Source organism: Astatotilapia calliptera, chromosome 5 (genome assembly GCF_900246225.1).
Source record: "Astatotilapia calliptera chromosome 5, fAstCal1.2, whole genome shotgun sequence".
In the NCBI taxonomy this organism is placed as follows: Eukaryota; Metazoa; Chordata; class Actinopteri; order Cichliformes; family Cichlidae; genus Astatotilapia; species Astatotilapia calliptera.
The window spans coordinates 36,051,000-36,071,199 of NC_039306.1; the positions used below are offsets into that span (position 1 = coordinate 36,051,000).

Genomic DNA, 20,200 nt, shown 5'->3' on the forward strand with positions numbered 1-20,200 from the left:
ATGAGAGTCGCAAGTTCGTTTTCCCCACCTGGTATCCAGTAAGGGTCCTGGCTAGACCCCCCCCCCCCCCCCCCCAATGCTAAAGCCAAGTCCTGGAATGGCGCGGCTATGTCTACAGCCTGTCTGCAGCTCGGACACAAGCATTTCACTACATGTTGTACTCTGTATGAATGTGTATGTGACAAAGGTTGTTTGTTTGTTTGTTTTAAAGCAAGAGCTGGAAAGATGTTGACCTGTTAAGTTCTCTTAACAAAGAAATCCAATAAGCCCACAGTGGTAAAGAAAAAAACAAGCTCATGTCACCCAGTTAAACTCAAAGACATGTTACAAAGTCCTATATCATTCATGTTCAACCCTCATGAACTTAGGCACACGCTAACTGTCGATTTTTATTTTGACTAAAGATTTCAGGTCAGCTGTTTGAGGTGATGTCTTCCTAAACAGTTCATTATCTTTTTGGTTCACCCCGATGTGCAAACCTGACAGTGCACTCTCTGGTATTGTGAGGAGGTATTTCTGCTGCTGATGAAGCCACAGCACTCCAGATGGTGGTAAAACCTGCAAAACAACAGTGGAGGCCTCACATTGCATCACTCGGGACTCTGTATTTGATCAGGTGAATAGACTGCAGATCATACCTGTTTAAACGCAGCTCCTTGTCTATTTCCTCCAGAGTCTTCCCTTTTGTCTCTGGTAGCATGAAGTAGAAGAACACTGCAGCTGCCACAGCAGTCAGCCCATACACAAGAAACATCCCTGACAGGCCAATCATATCTGCAGAATTAAAACACATTTCTTTTTGCTACCATGTTCAAAAACATATTTACACTGTGGGTCTTGATATGTTTTTACTTTGTGTGTTGGGTTCTAGGTCAATGACATACAATTAGGGCCATACGTTTTGAATAATGAAAATAAATAAAGAAAAACAAATTTGCTTCTGTAAATCACAACAGTGGATTTTAAATCAAACAAGTAATCTTAACTGTTAAACTTTGAGCTTTTAAAAAAAATCTGCATTTATAGATTTTATATTTTGCATTTTTTGGTTATTCATTATCAAAAAAATATTAAACTATTTTGTGCAACGCATTTAACTTCAAACTGGAGAGCTTTTATTTTGGTATACCATTAACTTCATGTAAATTGTCCTTCTGCACAGGAGATCCAGCTCATTACATTTCATGCTGAACTTTTAGGGTCAAGGTTGGGTTCATTTAAAAGTCAACATTATAGCTATCGTACTTTTAAAAAAAAGGAGAAACAAAAAGTATAATTCTCCATATTTCACACTTTCAGACTTGTTTCCATTCAGTTATAAACAAGTCACTCTGAATTTTCACATAATTAACAGTTAACAAGCTTTCAAGCAGCTTTCAACTTTTATATGCCAGCATGACACCGATCACAAATTCCCATCTCAAGAAGCACAAATAATTGTAGTATTTGAGTATTATCCACAGCCAGAAGCAAAGCTGATAAAAACTGGAGGTGGGAATGAGAGAGTAACTTGCTTTAAATACTACCCATGATAACAGTGGTATCTTGATGCATGCTCAATCATCCAGGTAAGTAAATCCCAAAAAGGTTGATTCTGTTCATCTGGACGTAGCGTTTTCAGTGGGAGAGACGTTTCGTCACTCATCCAAGTGACTTCTTCAGTCTTCTGACTGCAGGTTTTGCCATTCTTATAAACGGTACCTTTGCACAATGACTGAAACCAGCACTACTAATGAACAATGGGCTGTGAGGTCAGTTCCTTGATCATTAATGATGTAAGAACATCACATCAAGAAGGCCCTGAGTAAACGTGGTTATCCTTGCTGGACATTTGTTAAACCTGGGAAGGCACCTAAAGAAAGCTCCAACCGATCCAGGAAAGAAGGACAACCACTGCCTCCTGTGTCAGGAGTATTGGAACAGTTGAGATGCATTTTTTCTAAACACTGCGTCTCTGTGGCTTTTAAGCTAAGGACCATGGTCTTAGACTTGGAGATGCTAATTCTCATCCCAAGCCACTTCACATACAAGTTATAAACAGAACTGTTAACAAAGGACAGCCCTGGCAGAGTCCAACTCCCACCAGTAATGAGTCTGACTTAGCAAGTCGAGCCATTTGTCAGGGTGGGATCACCACTGGTAGCTTAATGTTAGCAGTTAATGTTAATGTTAGCGTGTTGCTTTTTCAGGCATTTAATGTGTTTGCAACAGTGGATCCTTATCTTTTTGTACATTATATATGAGGTCATATGTATATTCACCACATAATACAATGTAATTACACTTTATTGTATCCAGTACTTTTATTTTAGGGTACGCACTAAATTGGATACAATACAGAGAAGTTTAGCATAAAATGTTAACGTTTCTCCAACGTTGTCTTCCCAGCAGTTTCACCGGATGGCCAGGATGCGCAAGGATGACACGCAAATTCGTGAAGCGTTCCACATTTTTGTGGGTGGCTGTAGCGCAGGAGGTAGAGCCGATCATCTACTGATTGGAAGGCTGGTGGTTCAATCCCTGGCCCTACTCTGCAAATATCCTTGTGCAAGATACTAACCCCAAGTTGCTCTCTGATGCATCAATCAGAGGCTGGGTGAATGTGGCATGTAGTTTAGAGCGCTTTGACTGAGCAGTCCATTTATCATGCATCATGAAATCAATAGATGTAATGAACTTTTTTTTTGGAAGCATTTTATTATTATAATTATTATGATTTTTTTTATTCATTTATTTTTTTTCTGGTAAACTAAAGGTAAACATCTAGCTACTTTAAAACCTATAGTGCTATTGAAACTCCAAGACTCACCAATAACATTCAAAAAGGTGAAGGTGACCAGCAGATTTGCAGCCCAGTTGAAGCAGTTTGTGAATGCGAATGCTCTTCCTTTAACAGCAGCTGGAAATATTTCACTCAGGAGGAGCCATGTCACTGATCCAAAAAAAAACAACAAAAAACGTTATGATAACCCACAGGTAAAAATTGTAATGGAGGTAAAGCTATGCTTGACAAATACACAGAAATTATTTAAGCTTTAAATCTATAAAGTAAATAATATTGAATAAATTTACACACTTGGTCCAAATCCAACAGAGTATGCACTGACAGTACCCATCATACACAGGAGGATGATCCAGTTGATCACTTTGCCGTGGACTTTAGTAAAAGTTTGTGGAGTGGGTTCCAAAGAAATGTGGCCGATTTTATCTTGTGTGGTGTTTTTAAAAAGAAAGTGGTTTCCAGCCAGAGACGTATCAAAAACAGAGTAATTGCCAACAGGTGAGTGACGTGCCCGTGTTTCGTTAACGTCAATGTTTTGAGCATTACAAGGTCTCATAGCGGTCACCTGCGAATGTCCACTGAAGAGTCCGATGGTTATTAGGCACAGAGCCATGACAGAGCAGCCTCCGATGAGCAGAGGCCTTCTGCCCACTCTGTCTGAAAACGCCATGGATATCAGAGTAGCAATCACTTTGACCAACCCCAACCCAACTGATGCCAACACTGCTGAGGAGTCACTCTGAAATCCCACTGTGTGGAAGATGGTGGAGGCATAAAACAGTACGTTTGGCTGGCCTGTGAACTGCTGAAAGAGAACTAATCCCAGCCCGATGACAGTCCGAGTCCTCATATTGTCCTGGCGCTTGAACAAGTAGAAAGTGCTGCGTTGAACCTTCTTATTTCTCTTGCTAGACTGCACTTTTGAGTCATCTGCTTCTTGGGCTTCAGTGCTGTCATTTTGAAAGCACTGACTCTGGTTGAAAGAATCCTTACTACTGGAAGGGAGTAAGCAGATGGACATGAGCTGTACCAGTGTTGGTACCACAGCTAGACCAAACATCCACTTCCACCCTCTTTTATAGCCAGACAGGATATAGTTAATGGCATAAGCTGACAGGATGCCCACAGTAATCCCAGCCTCATACAGTGTTACCAGGAAACCTCTGCGGTCTGGACTTACTACCTCAGACACAAAGAGGCAGCAGGACATGGAGGATACAGACATGGCAAAGCCTATTGTGATCCTTCCTATGACCAGTGCTAAGAATGAGTTGATGAGCAGAACCAGGCTGGCTGTCAGGATCATGACATTGCTGATGAGGATGGAGTTCCTGGAGCCATGACGGTCAATTAAGCAGCCGCCAATGATCGAGGCCAGCAAGGCTCCTATCAGCAAGGAGCTGACCAGCGCCTCCTGCTGAATGCATGACAGCCTGAAATCAACCTTGAGCTGCAGTAAAGCACCCGATATGATGCCCAGCTCATAACCAAAGACAAGTCCGCCCAGAGTAGACACCACACTGGCCAATGGCGTGATAGGACAACCTGTGAGGAAAGAAAAATTAAGATGGTTAATTTTTAAAGTATAAAAGAAAATGTACTGCCTCCCAAATAATCTCAGTTGTAAGGAATTACACAGAAGAAAACTACTGAACGGTTATAAGATTTGAATCCATTCATTTTATGTTATTTGTGGTAAACTGAATTGGAAACATTCTTTTTCTTTGTGTTTGTTGGGTTAGCGTCTAGAAATAAAGATGGAACTTGAAACAGCTTGGTTTGATGCATACTTAGATGATGTTATTTGGACAAAACCTTAAATCCTTCAGATGTCAGGAGTTAGTTTACAACTTACTAAACTCCTGACATCATCAGCAAGTGGTACTACAACTTCATCTTGCTGATCACGTTAGAACAACAGGTGCATTTTAGCTTTAGAAAGTACCCTAATAAATGAGCCACATTGGTCACTGTGATCACCCTGTGGTTCTCTGATGTTCAGAATCTATTGATTGAAATGCAAATGAGGCAGAAAAAGATGAAGATGTAAGCTGCTGGAGTTCAGTCTTCCCTTGATAGTCATTTAATTTTCACCTTTGCACCTTTGAGTAATTAAAGATGTTGTGCTGTTCAATAACCATGTTCTGAATGTAGATTCAGGGCTTCAGTGTGAAATGTGAGCTATCAGCAGCTAGAACAATCAAGCAAGCATTTGCACTGGCGGATCACATTAGTCAACACTAATGCATTTCACACAATATTTACACCAATTTACTTTATGTCACAGTAAAAATCAGCATTTGATTGTGGTAAACTGATTTACATAAAATTACTTACTCATTGCTTCTGTCTTGTTATGTGCACATTTAAGCCAGACCATGCAGCTCTAAATCCATCTTTCAGAAGACATTCACTGTAGAGTATATGGGAAACAATAAAAAGATCATCTCCATTTCGTGTACTGTCCTCCTGCTCTGGCACCAACAGGAAGCCCTGCTGACAGAAAATCAAAGGAAGCCCATCAGAGCCTGTAGCAGCACCGCTGCCATGACAACACTTTTGTTGATTACAATGATTTCATTAGGGAGTCCATGCAAAGAAGGTATAAAAAGAATGAAATAAAACATGTCTGTGTAGAAAGCAGTTAGCTCGTCAAAGTATAATTCTACTAGACATCCTGTCACCTGACAGTGACAAGGCAGTGGAGAATTTGATGTGTCGCTCTGAAATATCAAGAGGGAGAGGAACACCACTACTGTAGTTAAAAAGCACTTGTGTCTCTGCTTACTGACTCTGGAAGACATTAATTATCACCGACAAGCTTCAGTATTCATTAGCTGGAACACTGAACTGTCACCGAAACATCCAGACTTTCCTGACTGGTGGATGAGTCATTCAACAGTTCATTCACTGATCAATAACTTGGACAGTGCTCATAACTAACATACAAAAGACAACGATTCAACTTAACGCTTTAATTGACGTATGTTGGCAGAGTCGTCTGTCTTTTTGTGCTAGTGTCAGTCCAGGGTGTATAAGAGCCTTCTATGAGAATAACCTGACTAGTTTAACAGAGTAACTTTTCATCACTTTTCTTAAAACAATTAATTTTTTTGACAAACTTTTTTGTGTAAAAGGTGGATTAATTTAATCTTTCAATTTATTAAATATTTAAATATTTAAAATCTGCAAGTAGAATGATTTCACAAGTTTCTTTACAAAATTTGCTGTGCTTTTTCGATAGTAAGGCAGTAAATACGTTATACAACTATTATATTTGTTTCCGACTATTATTGCAAAAATAATGATAATAATAATGATGATGATAATAATAGCAATCCACCTGGAATTAAATACGATGTTTAGAAATCTGTAGCACGGCTGGGGTTCACACTTAAAACCATGACAGTAAAAAGTAAAATATTTCCTGTTTAAAACACTTCAATAACATTTTTACTTATAGTTACGTAAATGCCACCATATTTACGTAAAATTCAAAATTCCGTAAAAATTCCTCTTCACAACTCTCTTGCAGCCTATTTTAACGCTCCAGCTTCTTCTGTTGTGGAGAAATGTAGCTCCATTATTCATCCCTCCCACTGTATTTCAGCAAGCACAGTGGGCACGCACGCACACACACACACAGGGCAATCCGCTGTGAATTTATATATTTTGGGGTAGGACAGAGAAATGGACTCACCTCTGGCAGCAGGAAACAATACACAAAAATGCTCCTGGAAAACCTCTGGCCCTCCAGGAAGTTGGGGCTACGTGGCAGCAGTGTCGGATTGCAAAGAAGAATTTCTTGGCCAAGTTTTGACGCCAGAGGTCGTCAGCTATGGAAGTTCCCCGGGAAGGTAATCCAGGCAGAGGATCTGCAAGCACCGCCCACAGCCGGCCAGAGCAGAGAGGAGGACCAGTCCGCTCGCTTTGTCACACACACACACACACACACACACACACATTGAAGGGTTTAGGTAAGCAGCAGAATGGCCGACGGCTGTCTTCAATTTGAAAATGCTGATATGGATGTAACAGGTTGTATCAGTGCAAGCTACACTTAAAATGTTAATACTATTATTACTGCTGGGTCTTGACATTATAAAGTGCCTTTAGGCGACTGTTGTTATGATTTGACACTATATAAATGAATCGAATTGAATGAATACACTAACTGGCCACTTTATTAGGTACACCGTGTTGTACCGCCTTTCCCCTCAGAACTGCCTTAGTTTTCAAAGGCATTGTTTTTGCAAGGTGGTGAAAACATTCTTTGGTCCATGTTGACATGCTGCCATCACACAGCTCCTGCAGATTTGTCAGCTCCATGATTTGAATCGCATTCAAAAGGTGGTCTATTGCATTAATAGTAACAATGAAGGCCTCTTTATGTACAGTGAACCCGAGTCATGTTGAAGAAGCCGGTTTTAGATGGCGTGAACTTTGTGAGTCATAGGTTATTTGTGTATATTTTGTGTATTATTTGTGTGTATGTGCTCTACATCGAAAACGTTTCTCTGTATTTATGTGTAGGTATTTTTGTGGTCGCTAGGTGGCAGACGTAAAAAAAGAGCACGGAGGAGGAGGAAGTAAACATGGCGCGGGAGAGCAACATGGCGGTCCCTGAGTTCCTCAGGCAAGCAGAGTTGTTGAAGCAAGGGGCAGAAGCCCGGGTGTACCGGGCCGAGTTTCTGGGAACGCCAACAATAGTGAAGGAAAGGTTCCCTAAACGCTACAGACACCCAGCCTTAGACGAAAAGCTGACACACCGCAGGACCGTGCAGGAGGTCCGCGCCATATTACGGTGTCGGAGAGCAGGCAAGTCCTCCGCTGGTGGAGGTGATCCAATTAGCACCACCCTAAGGTGGTTTAAGAATATTTGTAGCCAACTAACCCACTGGATAGACTGTTGGCTTTGCTGGTCGTGAGTCAATGATTACGCCAGATTGACTTTTCAGCTAAATTGCGTTTATTATCTGAACAACAGACGATATTCAGTCTGCAGAGACGTACACAGCAGCGGTTCTATCTTGTTGGAAGCTTCAGATCTGTGAATATTTATACTTGCACGATGATTTAGTTTTCTGGTTTGTGACCAAATGATTAAGCAGCCAACAACAAAGTGGAATGTGTTTATTCCTTTGCTCGTTTCATTCAAATGCAAGAAAGTGATCCCTACATAACTCATAGTTGGTATATGTTGTGTACAAACCCCTTCTTCTCCACAAGGGGGCACAATAGATGAGCAAATGCTTCCACAGATGTTTAGTCACAGCTTCTGCATAAAGTCAGCTTCATGAAAAATTACAAATTCAACCCTTCTCACATTTTATCTCTTATGTTTTGTTGTGCATTCTCAACTTCTGTGTTATCTATTCAACATGGATCTGAACATTTTCTCTAAAATCTGCTCCGCCCACACTGAAACATCTTTTAGCCACACACAAACCTTAATCGATAATTGAATGGTATTGTAGTCACACAAAGTTTGTAAAATCAGACTTTTTCTTCTTCACAGGAATATCTGCCCCTGTAGTCTACTTTGTGGACTATACCTGCCACTGTATCTTCCTGGAGGACATTGTGGGTTCCTCAACTGTGCGTGACTATATTGCATCTGCTCAACAGTCTGACTCCTGCAAGGAGCTGAAGTTGCAGAGGCTGGCCGAGCGCGTGGGGCAGGTCCTGGCTAAAATGCACGATGAAGATGTCATCCACGGAGACCTGACCACCTCCAACATGCTGCTGAGACCCAGCCCAGAGGGAGGAGAATCCGACCTGGTCCTCATAGATTTTGGTCTGAGTTACATCTCTGCTCTGCCCGAGGATAAGGGTGTGGACTTGTATGTGCTGGAGAAAGCCTTCCTCAGTACCCACCCCAACACAGAGGAACTGTTTGAGAAGCTGCTGAAAAGCTACACAGCGTCATCCAAGAAGTCATCAGCTGTCATTAAAAAGCTTGACGAGGTTCGGTTGAGGGGAAGGAAGAGGTCAATGGTGGGGTGAAGATACTCCCCATGTGTGTACAGGGGCAGACTTGTGGAATTTCATAACGCTGAAATTAAGACACTGTTGTGCACAGTCTGTAAATTAACATTATGCAAAAATTGTAATTGAATATAACAATATTTCTAATAAATGGGGCCTCAGATCTTGCAGTTTATGTGGTGATTTATATAAAAGCACCTAAGGTACTGCTCAGTATCCTCAAGGTTTGAGGGTCAGGCTCCCAGGTAGAGGACCCAAGCTTGAAGGATAGACTGCCCGTAGGGGCGAAAGGGAATTGAGACATACATAGATAGATATGTGTGTATATATATCAAGTAGTTTGTGTTCCATGAAAAATGGAACCGGTAAACTGAATTTATGAACACACACACAAGTGGATCAATTTAGTATTAAGAACTTTATAAAACTACTGCATTCCTTTTGACATGAGCACTGATAAGCTGAAGCAGTCATGCAGGATTTTAAAGACGGCAGAAATGAGTGTTTCCTCAATCACGGAGAAGGTTACTTGTAGAGAACAGTCAGCTATTCAAGTGTCAGTTTTAATTATATAGCAGCAAATTCCAACAACGGTTGCCTCAAGGAGCTTTATATTGTAAGGTAAAGACCTTACAGCAATACAGTGAACATGTTGGATGCAGAACAAACTTTGGAATAGAAATTACCAGAAATTTTCACGAGTACCAATTTGTAATGGTTAGACCAAACCAGAACTTACTGGCGACGACATACGTACAGGGTTTTGGGTTTAAATTTCATGGTTGGCTGGAGCCTTTGTGGATAGTGTTTGCAGATTCTCCTTGTGCCTCTTTGGTTTTCTTCTGCAGTTAAAATTCTGAGTCTGAATGGCACTAGAAGTCAGGTAGGCAGGTCAAAGTCCAAGAGGAGGTGCACTATGACTGATAAGCAGACACTTAAGGTGAATGTTTAGCCACCACAACCATGCTTAATAACACAGGATTTGTAATGCACCACGTGATCTTCAGTTAGCTGTGTTTGAATTGTGCGAACACACCCAAGTAAAAACGAATGTGTCACATGTTGCTTTCATTTTTAATTTACAGTGACGGTAACATCTGAGACCCCATGGATCAGCAGCGTATTACAAACATGACGATTAAACTCATGGTTCTTGCCTTGTACTGTAAAGGTGAGTGTTTGTCAGTGTTCCGGCTTGTAAATGACAGCTCTGTCCTTTTCGTTCTCAAAGTCTACATGACTCCTTCCAGGTTCCTTGGCTGAGATCACCAGAGAGCTCAGTGTCTTAGTGGGCAATGAGGTAACGCTCAGCTGCATGTTCGACACACCGCATAAGCTAGTGGAGTGGAGTGCTCTTAGTATTGAATGGAACATGGTGGACAAACACGCAAAGAAGAGCATGGTGTACACGCTGGAAGATGGAAGAGCTCATGTGTACAAAGAAGGCTCTGTGGTGAATGAAACGTGCCTGCGTCAGAGTGATGCGTCGCTGCAGCTTCATAATGTCACTGTAGGAGATGAAGGACTGTACACCTGCAGAGTCATCAACCCTCTGATCTACACAGAGTCCACTGCTCTGAAAGTGCTCGGTACGCCTGAGAGTTATATGGGCCAAGAAAGCCACAGTGTTTATCTAGCTTAATAATACAAAAAAGGAGGAACTTTAACGTGAAGTTGCAGGTAATTTAAAAATTGACATTTCAGATGTCAGCGAGCTTCACCAAACAGACAAGCTGCAGGTTATTTTTTGTTTAAGACATCACGCTGTATGAAATTTATGCATGCATGAATTTATTCTCAAAGTTTAAACAAGGTGACCCTGTGGAACAGGCTGAACTATAAAAAGGTAGTATTCTCATAAGATTTACAGTAATATATATATATATATATATATATATATATATATGTGTGTGTGCACAAACAGTTGCCTGCAAACCTAAATGAACTGTCTCAAAGTTGTAAAAATTCCAGCGTGCAGCTTATCAGCAGCACGGTATGGAGATCTGCCAGTTGTGTTTGCTGCTGGAAGATCCCACTAGTGCTCTACAGAGCTTCCATGTTAAGCTTTGATAAATGAAAATAACAAACTTGGGCTGTACTGAATCCTGTACAGTGGTCATTCGTTACATAAGCGATGGATGGGTGCAGCTAAAGGTGGTTTTGCATCTTGGCTTAGTTTTTGTTAAATAAATAATGGCGTAACATGCCATGTTAATCTGTGATTGTCTTTACTGGATATTTTTATTATGCCTATAAAACCTTAGCATTGAACGAGGGTGTACTTTCTTTTTAAGAAAATTACCCAACTGCTCACTTGATTAATAATAAATGTGTTACTGAGGACTTTATGGTCTTCATAGCTTCAAGACCAAGATGCACAAAACAATTAGTGACATTATATCCATTTTTGTGCAAATTGTCGAATTCAAGCACAATCATTTTAAATAATTTTAATGATAACAATGTAATATCTGTTTCTGAACCGTACACCTTCAGCTCTGCCTTCAGTGTTGCTCCCAGAAAAGGCAACAGTGAGAGAAGGACAGGAGAAAACCATACAGTGTGATGTAACAGGTTTCTACCCAGAGAAAGTGGCTGTGACGTGGCTGATCCAAAATGGCACCCAGACCATCCATGCAGGGTTGGGCCAACTGTCCCGTGTATGCAATGAGCTGGCTGTACACAATCCAGATGGCACCTACAGCATTCGTAGTGGCATCACGCTGCACTCCTCAGTTCTAAGGGGTGGAGAAATACATGTCATCTGCCAAGTTGAGCACCAGACCTACAATGGTCTGTACAACCGATCTGTAACACTGGCTGTTCAAGGTGGGATTTTATTCATTTATTCTTTGGATCGCTTGATTTCATAGATACATAGTGGTATACTGTAGCGCAGGTAATCAGAAGATTGATAGTTTGATCCCTGGCTGCTCCAGTCTGCATGGCAAAGTATCGTTGGACAAGAACCAAAAGTTGCTCATTGGCGTATGAGTGCGTGTGAATGTTAGACAGGAAGCACAAAAAAGCAAAGTACAAAGCAAAAGCGCCTGTAGTTCACTTGAGTTTTCCAGTAGAGAAGAAAAGCACCATATAAGAACCATTCCATTTAATATTTACTATGTTACTTTCATGTGCTTTTCCTTCAGCTCCATCAGAGCCGCTTCACAGTACAGCCACTGTGATAGCTGTTACAAGTGCAATAACTTTGCTACTGGTCACCTGTGTTACTGGAGGATCTTTATATCTCTACAGATATTTTTACAAAGGTATGTATCAACACAAGCACATTTCTTTTGTTAAATTTTGATAATTTGCTTTGCTTGGTCTTATTTGAATGCGATAATGTCAGATGTTCACATTAAAGATGTCTACAGATTTAACAAATTTGGCAACTATGTGTAAATTAAGGGAAAAACTACAGCTTAAGTTGTAAGCCTAATCTTAAAAGTAGAGAGGGTGTTCTTTCCCGAATCCAAACTGGAAGCTGGTTTCACAGAAGAGAGGCCTGAAAACCTCCTGTTCTACCCCTCCCATTCTACTTTCAAATACTTTAGGAACCACAAGTAAGCCCGCAGTCTGAAAGTGAATTACTTTGTTGGGGTGATACGATACTATGAAGCCTTTAAGATAAAACAGAGCCTGATTATTCAAGACCTTCTATCTGATGAGAAGGATTTTAAATTCAATTCTGTATTTAGGGAGCCTTTTTTATCCCTTTATTACCATCCCTTTAAAGTTTTACCTAGATATCATAAAGTTTGTTTGATTTTGAAAAAGTTTGATTTCATTAAAATGAAAAGAAAATGCTGCTATTTCTCTTCACAGTTCCATTTAATGTTTCGGAAATCAGTCAGCCCAACATCATATACGCTCAGGTACCCACAGAACTGAAGTGCACCATTCAGGGAGCCACAAGGTGGGAGCTCAAAGTGAAATGGTTTAAACAAAGAACCAGTCCAGACTCAGTGATTCAGTCAGAGTCAGGTTCTTCAGATTCCCTGCTGGAGACTGAGGATCTCAGCGAACGGGCTAGTCTGCAGTCAGATGGCAAAAATCACACATCTCTCCTGCCTGTATTTCTGACTGTTACTGAAGACCAAACCAAATACCAGTGTGTAGTGTGGTGCAAGGACAGGAGCTTCAGAAGGGAGACCACAGTCAAGGTTAAAGGTGAGTAGTTTTGGCTTTGGGAGCAGATTATCAGACAGGGCACTCTGAGAATTCAGCTCAGTGGGGAAATCCTCAGCCCGGTTTCATAAGAAAACATGTTCATGTGCACACAAACTGTTACGTTTTATGTGAGTGTGAGCATGGATTTGTAATTAAAGTTCTTTTAATAGGGAGGATATTTCATGACAGAAGCATGATGTTTCAGAGAAACACAAAGTATCACACTGAGAAAAGAAAGCTATTCTTCCCAAACCACAATCTTTTTCTAATTATAAGTTTTTAATCCCTAACCTCAAACAAGCTGTTTGAAAATCTGTGATGTGTATGACTTGAAATTGTCGTACACAGCACAGTGGCAAAAGTTTTTAACTCCGCCCCCAATTCCTCTTATCACTAAAATGCAACCTTTAAAAGTGGGAAATATTCAATATGTGCAAATGGACATGAACTGGTACAGAAAAAAAACTATAAAATTTGTTTCCAGGAACAAATAACAATAGATTAAAGATTAAATATTACAACTATTTCGAGAAATGTCATGAGACTGTGTTGGAATCCCATAATGCCATGCATCCTAACTAAAAGTTTAACTGGAGAAACACGTGACCCAATCCACGTGTACCAGTAAGTGCAGTAGGCATATTTAATCCTATTTATAGAAAAGAAGTAATGATTGTGTTGAAATTCTATTTATCTATATTACATTATATAATTAAGTTCTGTACCATAATTTATATACATATAGTATATATAGCTATATACCAGACTAGGAGGCACAGTGGCTTGGTTCAAATGCACTGGCTGTGGCCTCTGTAGAGTTTGCATGTTCTCTATACATGTGCTGGGTTTTCTCCAGGTTCTCTGGCTTCTTCCCACAGTCCCACATGTCCCCAAAGACATGCAGTTATTGGGGTTAGTTGGTGAATCTAAACTGTCCATAGGCGTGAATGTGAGTATAAATGTTTGTCTGTCTCTCTGTGTTAGCCAGAGACAAATGAAATGAAATAGGAAGTTTGCCAGATTTTGGGAAAATAAACACATGATCCTATTTTAAGTGGTGTCTACATATAAGGCGACATAATCGCACCAAACATCTTTGATTCATATATCCGATGACATCATTCCAAAAGTCCTCATCTTTGGCTTTTACTTCCCATGAGGTTAATGAAAGATTCAACGATAAAATTTATGCTAGATCTTCTTGTCACAACCCCAAAGGGGATTTGTAAGAAAGCACTAAATGTTTGTGTTACTGGAAACTTCTGGGTTTTTTTTGTTTTGTTGTATTTAAATTAAACAATCTCATTTGGGGCTGCATGTCTTGCCAATCCTGAAAAAAACTACTTTCATTGTTATTTAACGACAATCATTTACAGTTTGGTCCAGATATATTAGAACACTAACACAAGTTTTGTTTTTTTACCTGTTTACTGTAGTTTGACAATGGACATTGAACATTATGTGTATCTCCAAAGGTTGATTCTGTTCATCTGGACGTAGCGTTTTGTGGGAGAAACGTTAAGATTAAGGAACTGACCTCCCAGCCCATTGTTCCTTCAGTGGGCTGGTTTCAGTCATTATGCAAATGTACTGTTTATAAGATTGGAAACCTGCAGTCAGCTGAGACTGAAGAAGTCACCTGGATGAGTGATGAAACGTTTCTCCCACAAAATGCTACGTCCAGATGAACAGAATCAACTTTTGGAGATTTACTTTCCTGGATGATTGAGCATGCATCAAAACAAAAGTAATTGGACAGTTCACTCAAAGTGCTACTTCACAGGCAGGTGTGGGCAATTCCTTTGTTATGTCATTATCAATTAAGTAGATAAAAGGCCAGGAGTTGATTTAAGGTTTGGTGCTTGCATTTGGAAGATTTTGCTGTGAACAGAAAACAGGTGGCCAGCTCCATGCCGTTGAAAAGAAGCCATCCTGAAGCTGAGAAAACAGAAAAAAACCACTCCTAATATTGGTACAATAAATTGAGTGGCAAAATCTACAGTTTGGTACATCCTGAGAAAGAAAGAAGCACTTGTGAACAGTGGTGGATGATTGCAGAATTATTTCCATGGCGATGAGAAACCCCTTCACAATAGCAATTAAGTAAACAACACTCTCCAGGGGGGAAGCATACCACATCATCTGTAAAACACAGCAGAGGCAGTGTGCATGGCTGTTAGTGGCACTGGGACACTAGTGTTTACTGATGATGTGACAGAGGATAGAAGCAGCCGAATGAATTCTGAGGTGTTCAGGGACATACTGTCTGCTTAAATCCAGCTAAATGGAGTCAAATTGATTGGGCAGTGTTTCATAATATGGATTTACAATGACCCAAACAAACAGCCAAATCAACTCAGGAGTTTATTAAAGCAAAGAAGTGGAATATTCTTGAATGGCCAAGTCACCTGATCTTAGCCCAACAGAGCATTTCACTTGCTGAAGACTAAACTTCAGACACAAAGGCTCACAAACAGACAGCAACTGAAAGCCGCTGCAGTAACAGCCTGGCAGAGCACTAAAAAGGAGGAAGCCCAACATCTGAGTTCATACATGAGTTCAAGACTTCAGGCTGTCATTGCCAGCAAAGGGTTTTCATACAAGTGTTAGAAATGAACATTTTATTTTCAGTTATTCAATCTGTCCTGTTGCTTTTGAGCATCTGTAATTAAGGGATTGTGTTAAGATTGCTTTGGTTCCTCACATTTTATTTTTATCTTTTTGTTCAACCCACTGAATTAAAGCTGCAGGTCTGCACTTTAACTCCATCTGAGTGGTTTCATTTCAAATCCGTTGCAGTAATGTACAGAACCACAATTAGAAAAAAGTTGTCCGTGTCCAAATATTTATGGACCTAACTGTATTTGTGGTATGACACAATCTTAGCTTTTTCTACCATTAGCATGTTTGACTACATAATTTAATTATAAAATTATGCCTGTTGACTGACTTCATTTTCTTCTCATGTACTCTCCTCCCACCACACACACATACTTCCAGTGGAACCATCTTTTCTTAAGATCTCCAGCATTCCTCAGATCCCAAAGGTGGAGAGGCTGCTGGTTCTCTGCTGTCGCGTGGAGAACTTTTACCCCCAGGACATCGACCTGGAATGGTACAGGAATGATGGGGAGAAGGTCCACCTCGTCACTCACTTTGGCCCCTTCTCTGACCAGAGCCGCCTCTACAATGTGTGGAGTAAGATCGAGCTCATCATGGCCATAGAGGATGAGAGGGCCATGTACACTTGCCGTGTTTACCACTCCAGCTTCCAAGCTCCGGGGTACAAGGATGTCTTTTACCACATCAACACTCAAGGTAGCAGCTTCAAATGTTTTAGATTAGATGAGATTAGATGAAACTTTATTAATCCCTCGGGTGGGTTCCTCCAGGAAATTCAGTTTCAGGGACAAAGGAGTTTTTAAGTCTGTTGGTTCTTGACTTTGGGAGAAGCAACCTGTCGCTGAACAGGCTCCTCTGGTTATTTATGGCCGTGTGCAGAGGATGCCCAGCATTGTCCGTAATGTCCAGCAGTTTCTTTAATGTCCTTTTCTCTGCCACTGTCACCAGAGTGTCCAGCTTCATGCCGACCACAGAGCTAGCCTTCCTGATCAGTTTTTCCAGCCTGGATGAGTCCTTCTTTACTGTGCTGCTCCCCCAGCACACCACAGCATAGAAAAGTACTCCAGCAAACACCAGCTGGTAAAACATCCTCAGGAGCTTCCTGGAGATGTTAAAAGACCTCAGCCTCTCTGATTAGATTAGCTGGTTAAGAAAATGTCCTGGTGATGATGTAGTATGCAAAGGTCTTGAGACACCCCCTCATTTCTTTATATCTTGCTAGGAAATGGGACCTAGATGCAGTGATTTATGAAACATGCAGACATAAATGGAAATATGTCTACAGTAAAAATACCACCATGCATAGCTCCCGATAGTTTTCCATGGTCATAATTCTATCAATTTTGACAACATCCCAAACACCACTAGTAGCCCCAAACATGGCAGTCTCCACAATGTTTACAAATTTATTTCTCAAGGACATGATACTAATCCTATAGATAGTTTTAAGGCCTCCCACTTTTTCTTTTGTCCTCTTTCGTGTTTTGTAGTTTCCTCAAAGTTTTTAAGGACACGCTGAACCTTTCTGCTAAGATATGACAGCTAATGGAAATTTTTGTTGGTGTAAAAAGACTATAACTGTGTTATAGATTCAAAATTGAACTATAGAAATTGGAATAAATCAGGTGTGTGTGTCACAGGCTGAAAACGGTGCCTAAAGATACAATTTGTAATTGGTTTGTTGCTAAGTTTTCTGTTATATGTTCACACAGCACTGGTCAGAGATCAGTCTGAAAATGGTCAGAGGCATATAAGAGGTCCCTTTCTGGCATTAAATTGATTGCAATTTATGGTAAATCACAACCTGACCTTCAGAGTCAAAGGTAGCAGAGACCATGATGCTCTGGGAAGATAGACTAGTCAGTGTTAAAAAGGACTACTTTTCTATCAGCTATGATGACAGGTTTATGTTTCTTTTTGATGTGTTAAAAGAAACTGGAGTCAAATTCCCAAATGTCAGAAAATAAAACAAAGTGACTAAACTAGCTTTAGCTACTGATGATCTGTGAAACTGTACACTCATTGGCTAACAACTTGTCCTCCTCATCACATCTGGGGTTTTACAACCAGGATGGTGATGACAGAAGCTTTAAAATGGTACTTTAGAAAGTAGCGGGTCATGGTATCTTTTTTGTTGTCTATGCCTCACTATCCTAAATCTACTTACTATCCTAAATTTCAACCACATCTTATAGTTTTTTGGGTTTTTTTGTTACCAGTAGGATACTTTAGACTTGTAATTAGCAATTTAATTATTTAAAATTTTACTTTGAATTACTACTTTATTTCCATTCCACAGTTTGCATTTTCTTTCTCATTGAAAATTATACAAACAAGAGTTATTCAAAATGATCCTTCAATATCAATATATCCATAATGCTTTACTACATGTGTTGCTTTGTTCAAACAGGAACCCCCCCTGATGTGATGTTCATCAACCACGAACCTCAGTGTCCTAAAGTGAATGAAGAGTGTACTTTGCACCTGCACATAAAAGACTTTTGTCCTGAGGAGGTGTTGGTGACATGGACTAAAGATGGAGACAAGGTTGTCTCTGGTGTCTTTAATACTCCCCCCAGCCTGAACGTCAACGGCCTGTACTCCATGTTCAGTTTCCTCAAACTCAATCCCACCAAGAATTACCAAGGCTGCACATTCAAATGCCAGGTGGTTCATAGTGCTCAGAAGGAGCCTGAGGAAAGGCTCTTCATATTTCCAAAACTCTGCCTGACAGACAGCTGTTGATGTCTAAACCTACTTTGGACCATTTCACATCTGGGGAGTAAATAATTTTAGTTTTAATTCTGCAGTTCTGCTGACTACAAAACTGTAAAACAGAAAACAAAAAAAATTGAAATGCTTTAGTTTGATATCTGCAAATTTTATCCTGCCTGAATATCACTTTAGGTTAAACAGGCTGGGTTATCCACATTTAAGACTGCTATAAACCTTTTCTGACAATCTTAAAGACCACGTGATGCCCTCTGGATAATACAATAGCCATTTCATTATTATTTTTTGTTTTTATCACACACAATATTGTATTTCATATAGTTAACAGTGTCAGTTAACTATTAAGCCATTAAACTAACTCTTCTAAGGTGATGCTAGGCGCTCTACCTTCTAAGCTACCTGCAGAGTTAGTGCAGTCAGTGCACACGCTGCTTTGAATTTACTCTAAGTTTTGAGTAACCTTGGTTTCATTGCTATATGTTCCTATATGTATTCTAATTGCTGCATATTTTTTTGTTCTATTTTTTTGTGCAGAACATTTTTATTTGTATAGGAAACTGTAGTTTGTAGTTGCAAACAATTTCAAGTTTTGTTACAAAGATTGTTGAGAGAGGGACAATTGTTTTGTTGTTGTTTTCTATTAACAGAATTAAATGTTGAAACACAAGTAAGTGTGTTCTAATTCCTTAAAAATTATTATTTTAATTTCAATTTATAATTTGTGTATTCCAGTTACAGTGTCACAATGTCATTTTAATTAAGTGAAAATTTACATGATGTGATAAAGCAGGGGTAATCAATTACAAACCCAACAGGTCCGGTTACTAAGATTTCTTTCACAACAAGGTCCAGATCTCAAGTCTTTTTCATCCCATGGATTAGGGTTAAATCGAAACCATATATTTCCCTTTCATTATAGTAATATTTAAGTTTTTGTTCAAATTAGGACACATGAGTAACAGAGTGAACCTCAGGCCTTACTTGCAAATAATAAAAATATTCTTTTTCAATTTTAAAATTTCTATTTTCTGAATCAACTTTTTTCACCTTCAGTTGTCTGCTCCTCTCTATTTTGTGTCTGCAGTAAGCTAGGGTTTGATTGGCTTACCTAACTACGTAAACAGTAGGCGATTACTGTAGGGACTGGTTTACCTGCGACCATTGTTTTATGGTGTACTGATAAAACAGTGCTCTGGGTTTATGCATTACGGGCAAATTTTTTCTGTCACTGATTATTGGTCTGGACAGAACGAGCACTTCGTCTGGATCTGGACCAAGCTCTGCCATTTGGTGATATATGTGATAAAGCAACCCAACATTAAAAAAAAAGAAGAATTTTTTTTTTTAAAGGCGAAAATGTAGTAATGCTTTATTGAAGCAGTTTTATGTCATTATTATACTGCTGGCAAAGTAAAGCTAGTATTTTGCTGATTTCTTTTGTTTCGAGGTTCATAGCCATTTGATTTTATAAATTATTGGTTCAAAACAATTCTACTAAATCTACCAGGTTGGCTTTGTCAGTTTTATTTACCTTCTACCGTGAAATAACAGTACAAATAGAAGGCAACATTGCAGACATCAAGGGCAGCTAATAGTCCCTGGGAATCCCACAGGCAAATGGCAACCACGAAGAAGCTGCTAGGAAAGTTGCAACCACGAAGTACCTGCAGAGGGTCAGGCAAGTCCTGAGGAGTCAGCTGAACGGTAAGAACAAGATCCGGGTTATCAACACCTACGCCCTGCCCGTGATCAGGTAAGGTAAAGCAGGGAAATGCCCTGTAACTTACTTTAAAACGAAATATGTTCCCTAAAACGGTGGACAGAGCTACAGACCCATGACACCCTGTGCAGTTAATAAAAGGACAGGTAATGTTCGTCGCTCACACAGTACACTCATTTGTT

General features: G+C 40.0%; 4 protein-coding genes and 1 pseudogene across 9 annotated transcripts; 4 read left to right on the forward strand and 1 right to left on the reverse strand.

Annotated features, from left to right (window-relative positions):
• Positions 1-67: 67 nt before the first annotated feature.
• slc2a10 (solute carrier family 2 member 10) lies at positions 68-6,731 on the reverse strand. 3 transcript variants are annotated; one of them, XM_026169114.1, is made up of 6 exons: positions 6,483-6,731; positions 5,120-5,275; positions 3,077-4,327; positions 2,810-2,932; positions 639-774; positions 68-558 (listed from the first exon to the last, which is right to left on the reverse strand). In XM_026169114.1, the coding sequence occupies exons 2-6, from the start codon at positions 5,160-5,162 to the stop codon at positions 462-464; spliced, it is 1,650 nt and encodes a 549-aa protein (XP_026024899.1). In that variant the 5' UTR covers positions 5,163-5,275; positions 6,483-6,731; the 3' UTR covers positions 68-461. The 3 variants fall into 3 exon arrangements, with proteins under 3 accessions (XP_026024899.1, XP_026024900.1, XP_026024902.1); XM_026169115.1 differs by having other exon boundaries at positions 5,120-5,278; XM_026169117.1 differs by lacking the exon at positions 6,483-6,731 and adding an exon at positions 6,270-6,466.
• On the forward strand, positions 2,300-2,454 carry LOC113023112 (uncharacterized; annotated as a pseudogene).
• An 8-nt stretch (positions 6,732-6,739) lies between the features above and the next one.
• Positions 6,740-8,933, forward strand: tp53rk (TP53 regulating kinase). 4 transcript variants are annotated; one of them, XM_026169123.1, is made up of 3 exons: positions 6,740-6,759; positions 7,335-7,600; positions 8,301-8,933. In XM_026169123.1, the coding sequence occupies exons 2-3, from the start codon at positions 7,378-7,380 to the stop codon at positions 8,786-8,788; spliced, it is 711 nt and encodes a 236-aa protein (XP_026024908.1). In that variant the 5' UTR covers positions 6,740-6,759; positions 7,335-7,377; the 3' UTR covers positions 8,789-8,933. The 4 variants fall into 4 exon arrangements, with proteins under 4 accessions (XP_026024908.1, XP_026024909.1, XP_026024906.1 ...); XM_026169124.1 differs by lacking the exon at positions 6,740-6,759 and adding an exon at positions 6,806-6,820; XM_026169121.1 differs by lacking the exon at positions 6,740-6,759 and adding an exon at positions 7,120-7,227 and having other exon boundaries at positions 7,316-7,600.
• Positions 8,934-9,006: 73 nt separating this feature from the next.
• On the forward strand, positions 9,007-11,197 carry LOC113023054 (CXADR-like membrane protein). The gene is made up of 3 exons (XM_026169126.1): positions 9,007-9,710; positions 9,856-9,941; positions 10,021-11,197. The coding sequence occupies exons 2-3, from the start codon at positions 9,878-9,880 to the stop codon at positions 10,410-10,412; spliced, it is 456 nt and encodes a 151-aa protein (XP_026024911.1). The 5' UTR covers positions 9,007-9,710; positions 9,856-9,877; the 3' UTR covers positions 10,413-11,197.
• LOC113022354 (signal-regulatory protein beta-1-like) lies at positions 11,144-18,906 on the forward strand. Its single transcript, XM_026167676.1, has 6 exons — positions 11,144-11,159; positions 11,267-11,599; positions 11,920-12,039; positions 12,599-12,943; positions 15,944-16,261; positions 17,976-18,906. Exons 1-6 carry the CDS (start codon positions 11,144-11,146, stop codon positions 18,308-18,310), a joined length of 1,467 nt encoding a protein of 488 aa, XP_026023461.1. The 3' UTR covers positions 18,311-18,906.
• Positions 18,907-20,200: the final 1,294 nt, after the last annotated feature.

Bases quoted from the DNA above. Each gene is read 5' to 3' on its own strand.
- slc2a10 (XM_026169114.1), bottom strand. From the start codon at position 5,162: ATGGTCTGGCTTAAATGTGCACATAACAAGACAGAAGCAATGA. The intron at 775-2,809 runs GTGAGTCTTGGA...TTAATTCTGCAG, and splicing joins CACCTTTTTGAATGTTATTG to ATATGATTGGCCTGTCAGGG. The intron at 559-638 runs GTATGATCTGCA...GTTGTTTTGCAG, and splicing joins AAGGAGCTGCGTTTAAACAG to GTTTTACCACCATCTGGAGT.
- tp53rk (XM_026169123.1), top strand. From the start codon at position 7,378: ATGGCGCGGGAGAGCAACATGGCGGTCCCTGAGTTCCTCAGGCAAGCA. The intron at 7,601-8,300 runs GCAAGTCCTCCG...TCTTCTTCACAG, and splicing joins ATTACGGTGTCGGAGAGCAG to GAATATCTGCCCCTGTAGTC.
- LOC113023054 (XM_026169126.1), top strand. From the start codon at position 9,878: ATGGATCAGCAGCGTATTACAAACATGACGATTAAACTCATGGTTCTT. The intron at 9,942-10,020 runs GTGAGTGTTTGT...GACTCCTTCCAG, and splicing joins TCTTGCCTTGTACTGTAAAG to GTTCCTTGGCTGAGATCACC.
- LOC113022354 (XM_026167676.1), top strand. The intron at 11,600-11,919 runs GTGGGATTTTAT...CTTTTCCTTCAG, and splicing joins TGTAACACTGGCTGTTCAAG to CTCCATCAGAGCCGCTTCAC. The intron at 12,040-12,598 runs GTATGTATCAAC...TTCTCTTCACAG, and splicing joins CTACAGATATTTTTACAAAG to TTCCATTTAATGTTTCGGAA.